The 5,476-nt window shown below is 36.0% G+C and overlaps 1 protein-coding gene across 1 annotated transcript; it reads left to right on the top strand.

Moving 5' to 3' along the window:
* The first annotated feature begins 291 nt into the window (after positions 1 to 291).
* LOC110815908 (plant/protein (DUF668)) lies at positions 292 to 3,156 on the top strand. The gene has a single exon (XM_022043883.2). The coding sequence runs from the start codon at positions 850 to 852 to the stop codon at positions 2,668 to 2,670; it is 1,821 nt and encodes a 606-aa protein (XP_021899575.2). The 5' UTR covers positions 292 to 849; the 3' UTR covers positions 2,671 to 3,156.
* Positions 3,157 to 5,476: the final 2,320 nt, after the last annotated feature.

Below are 5,476 nucleotides of genomic sequence, written 5' to 3'. Positions count from 1 at the left end.
AACGATTAACATAAATATCATTTTGTATTTAAATGTATATGTTACTTAAAAAGATAATTGATAGCATTAAAAGTTTTTTTGGAATTTGATAGTATAAAAGTTGGTAATTAATTATGATGTGAATGATAAATAAAACAAAAAGAAGGTAAAAAAAAGGTGACCAATCATATTCTAAATGTAAACAAAGGGGAGTGGCTATCACCTAATATACACATATATATATATATATATATATATAAGTCAAAACACGTTAATTTTAACCAACCCATCAAATTTTGAAAAATGAACAAATGGGTATTCGTTGACTAATTTTGTTTCTGGTTCAAGTTGGTACCTCCTACTTTCTACCCTAATCTCTAATCTCACTCCTCCTATTCCGGAATTTCTACTGTCAACCCTAATTCTAAACCCAGTTCAAATAAAAAAAGATCTAACGCCAGTAGGAGACAAAAATACAATATATTTTTCAAAGGGTTCAAACCATTCCACTTTGTTCAATTGAAAACAAGAAGGGATTCCCTTTTTTCAAACACTCATCACTCCAAGAATGCCAGGCGCCCTGCCCTTCCCTGCCCTGCTCCCATTCTTTCTCCTTTTTCTTCCTCTCTCTACACGCCTTAACTCAATTGTCTCTCAAATGGCTTCTTTTCGCAATCATTACACACTCTAGTTTATGACCACTTACTTTGTTCACGCCAAAGCTGCCTCCCATCACCGGGGCGTTTCTCTTAGATCTGCAAATACATTTCACTTCCATCAGCTGTGGCAGCTGAGAACCACAATCTGTGAATTTGAGATCTCAAACACATCTATTTCTCTTTTTTTTTTTAGTTGGGGAAGTGAGCCGCAATGGTCGCTAAGGCTTGGATAGTGAAAATGGGTAACCAGGTAAGTGAAAATCTCAAGCACGCTCTCCTTCTCGAACCCTCTTCCAACAAGAAAAAGAACCTCAAAACCCTAAAACCTAAACAGATAATCGGCATTCTATCCTTTGAGGTGGCTAACCTCATGTCCAAAACAGTCCACCTGCATAAATCCCTCGCCGACTCAGAGATCTCGAACCTCAAGACCAAGATCTTGAATTCGGAGGGAGTGAAGAACTTGGTTTCTTCTGACGAGAATTTCCTTCTAGACCTCGCGCTTGCTGAGAAACTCGATGACCTCAATCGTGTCGCCAGCGCTGTCTCCAGGTTAGGCAGAAAGTGTAGTGAACCCGCGTTGCAGGGGTTCGAGCATGTGTACGGGGATATAGTAAGTGGGGTTATTGATGTGAAGGATTTGGAATGTTTGGTAAAGGATATGGAAGGTATGGTGAGGAAGCTGGAGAGGTACGTGAATACCACCTTCAATTTGTACAGTGAAATGGAAGTGTTTAATGAGTTGGAACAAGCTACCAAGAAGTTCCAGCAGAATCAGCACGAGGAGACTCGCAGGGCTTTTGAGCAGAAGTTGTTGTGGCAGAAGCAGGATGTGAGGCATCTTAAAGAAATTTCCCTCTGGAACCAGACATTTGATAAGGTCGTTGAGTTGTTGGCGAGGACCGTATGCACGATTTTTGCAAGGATTTGTCTGGTTTTTGGAGATTCTGCTTTGAGGAGGTACAGTCTTGGGCTGGTTGGTGTGTGTTCTCCTCCTATGAAGGATGGATGTGGGCGGCTCTCCAGTCAGATTGATGAGCGTCGTAATGGGCAGGTGGTTTCAGGGCCGCTGAACAGAACCCTTAGCAAGAATAGTAACGGGTTTCACTCGGGACATATTGAAAGAGCTGTGGCGGTGAAAAGAGTAACGAGTTTTAAGCATCCCACTGATCCACGAAGAGGCGAAGCAACAACATTGTTTCGTGCAGAGGATTTCAACTTTTCTTGTGGGACTAATCCCGGGAGACTTTTCACGGATTGCCTCAGCTTGAGCAGTTCGGTTTCAAAGTTTGATGATGACGATGATGATGACGATGATGCTGTTGTTCGTGATGACAGAAGCAGCCAAATTTCGAGCTCTTGCAGTACTATTGCAAATGGTGGAACCCGACGTCATTCTTCTTGTTTCAATCGCTCCCAAATTGGTGACTTTGGAAGTGGAGATCAAAGACAAGGTGTCATGGGCAACGCCCGGTTTGGACCCAGAAGTAGGTTAACTATGTATGCTTCTCCTTCCACTATTGGAGGCTCTGCTCTAGCCTTGCATTATGCAAATGTCATAATTGTTATAGAGAAGCTGCTTCGCTACCCTCATTTAGTTGGGGAAGAAGCCAGAGATGATTTGTACCAGATGTTACCAACTAGCTTAAGAATGTCTTTGAGGACTAAGCTCAAGTCGTATGTCAAGAATCTGGCAATATATGATGCCCCTCTCGCCCACGATTGGAAGGAGACTCTTGAAGGTATACTTAGCTGGCTGGCACCTCTGGCGCATAACATGATCAGATGGCAAAGCGAGCGCAATTTTGAGCAACAGCAGATCGTGACACGAACCAATATTCTTCTCCTCCAGACAATATACTTCGCTGACAGGGAGAAAACAGAGGCAGCCATCTCTGATCTTCTTGTTGGGTTAAATTACATATGTCGTTATGAGCATCAGCAAAATGCATTGCTGGACTGTGCGAGCAGTTTTGATTTCGAGGACTGCATGGAGTGGCAGCTGCAATGTGGAGCCTCTTATCTTAACTGATGAAATTGTTGGACTTGAATAGTGGGTTGAGGTTAGATCATTTTCAATGGACTTTTGATACATTTATGAAGATGGAAAATCCACGGCATGTGAATACCTGAGCTTTGCACACAATAGATATATTATTGCATATGGGAGTACTCGATTATGTATTTGGGTTCAAGGTATGCGAAGTTCTAACTTCTAATGTATATAATCAGAGGGCAAATTTCAGTTTGATCACTTGTGGTTTGAGGAGTTTTGAATTTTTTTTTTTGGCCACTCACTATCTTGTATTTTAAATGTTAGTTAAACTCACTAGCTCATGGCTACAGAAGATTCAAAGAGAAGTAAACAAAGAATATCTGAACCACGGGGTAGTGAGTTGTCAAAGAAAAAATGAGATGTTCTTAAATTAGAAAGCATGAAATCACAAGGGATCAATCTGAAATTTGCTCTAATTCCAATTATTTTATGAAATCAGAAGTATCTTCTGGAGAACATGTATATAGTTTTGTGTAAAGTCAGCTTTTCCTTAAGATTTATTCACGTATATGAATGAGTTGGAACAAGCTACCTACCTGTTTATAACTGCTAATTGATGATTTTACATGCTATATACTTGTGTTAATAGTCAAAATAGTATATAGATCTTTTCCAGTCTCAGTATAGGTTTTTCCTCATACCATAATTGTCCAGAGGCTACCATTCAAATCACAGGTTCAGTGGTTAAACATGATATTGCATGTCCCTGTACTTGATTAGTCTTCAAGTGACGTTGATTTTTCCCTATATGTGATGCGGGATTATGACATATGCATCATCTAATGAAAGAAAGACAAACATTTAAGATATATGTGGAAAAACATCAATTGGAAATTTTAATCTTTCCCCTTTGTTTATGTATGGAATTGGGATTATTTATTATTTTCTGCATCAAGTGTATATAATTTTTATGCACAGTCAGTCCTTCCTCTTAGGCATTATCTTGTGCTCTTACTTTTTAGAATTTGTGATACTCAGTAGGAGAGGAATCAAGTTGTTTGTGATGATGATAATCAGTGGTTGCTTGCTTTCATTTTGAGGTTATTCATTTCTTTGCTTCCTATTTATAACTAGTAATTGGAGATGTTTACGTTGTAAAAAAGATACATACATATAATATATATATGTATGTTGTCAAGTCTTTTGTTATGATGGATGATGAAATCTGCATCAGGTCGTGTATGAAAAGAAAAACAATCAAGATATATGCGAAAGAAAAATATCAAATGGAAAGGAATTGCATACATATAGGTGTGTGCATATATATATATACATATATATTGCATGTATTTGTTTTTATATAACTTTAAGTGCGCTTGTGAGTAGTGAATCTAGTCCCCAGTCTAGTGGTGGATATGAAAAAAAGAGTCGGATGTCTCCTAAAGTACGCATAGGCATGAAATATGGTGGTGTGGGTAATGATGTATTCTGTGAAGCTTGCTCGTAGTAATCAATTAATATTTATGTTGGTTATAATACAGCAGCAATATACGCCTTAATTCACTGATATCTACTCATTTTCAGTATACATATATATATATATATATATATGTAGATATGTTTTCTGACTTCACACTCGCCTCAGCAAGACGAAAGAATGGGTAATGGAATGAATTAATGATAGATGTAGATGATGACCACATGAAAGGGCATTCAATTAAGCAGGTGGTAGAGAAAATGCATTTAGTGTCGAATGTTGGTCTCATTAATTTCTTTTTTTTTTTTTTTTTTTTTTTTTTTTTTCTCTTAATAAATTTCATCAACTCTCCCCTTCCCTTCTGCTACCTTTCTCTATCACATTTTATATATGACCTAAAATTCATGCTTCCCCCTACTAACACCAAAACCTCATAAATAAAACATTCATTGCTCTAATTTCTGCTAATATAGATATAAATGTGTGTGTGTGTATACGTGTATCTATATAAGGTATAAAAAAATAAATCCACTATTGAATTTGAAATTTTTTTTTTTACTATGATCCTTAAATTTTGATTTTATTTTTAATTGATTTCTAATTTTAATTTTAATTTTTATACTAGTTTCATTATGTATAATTAAAATATAATCTGCCATGTTTGAGTTGCTATCATCTACCTTTTGAATTTTTAATAATGGAATTCAACTCCCACTTTTAAAAGTTTTTACTTTAAAAACAAATATAATATGTTATATTTTAATTGTGCACAACAAAATTAATATAAGAATTAAAAGTAAAAAAATTAATTAAAAAAAGTAATCAAGTGCTACATACATGCTTCATTCAGCATCAATAATATTGTAATATATATTTTTTTGAATTTTATTAACTACACTTTGATTTATAAATATTAACATTAAAAAAGCGTATACATACTTATATCCGTACAAGATTTACCAACCACATGGTATCATTTGTATACATATATAATTCATATACGTGAATATTAACATTAAAAATGCATATGCATATTTACTTCATGCATGATTTACCAATCACGTGGTATTAAGCATAATTTACCACCGGAAAAAGAATCACTTGGAGTTACCTTTTATTCTCGGAAGATATTTTGTGCTATAATTCCTCCAATTATATAGATATATATGTTTGTAAGTTCACATTTTTTATTAATTACATAATCAACTCTCCTAACGGAATAAACAGTAAAAAAGAAAAACAGATGCTTAGTTTACCCAGAAACGGCATCGTTTGAATCCTGAACAGTATCTGTTGCAACTTCACCACTAGAATGCATTATCTGTCACTGGGCTCGCATTCCAAGCTTAGGCCCAAAATAAGAGC

The sequence above is a fragment of the Carica papaya genome, chromosome 3, assembly GCF_054855325.1.
Source record: "Carica papaya isolate Zhongbai chromosome 3, ASM5485532v1, whole genome shotgun sequence".
Classification (NCBI taxonomy): Eukaryota; Viridiplantae; Streptophyta; class Magnoliopsida; order Brassicales; family Caricaceae; genus Carica; species Carica papaya.
Note: the sequence above shows the minus strand (reverse complement) of the source record. Positions and strands in the feature narration are given on the sequence as shown.

What these genes read in the sequence shown, in the direction of transcription:
- LOC110815908 (XM_022043883.2), top strand. Translation starts at nt 850, where the DNA reads ATGGTCGCTAAGGCTTGGATAGTGAAAATGGGTAACCAGGTAAGTGAA.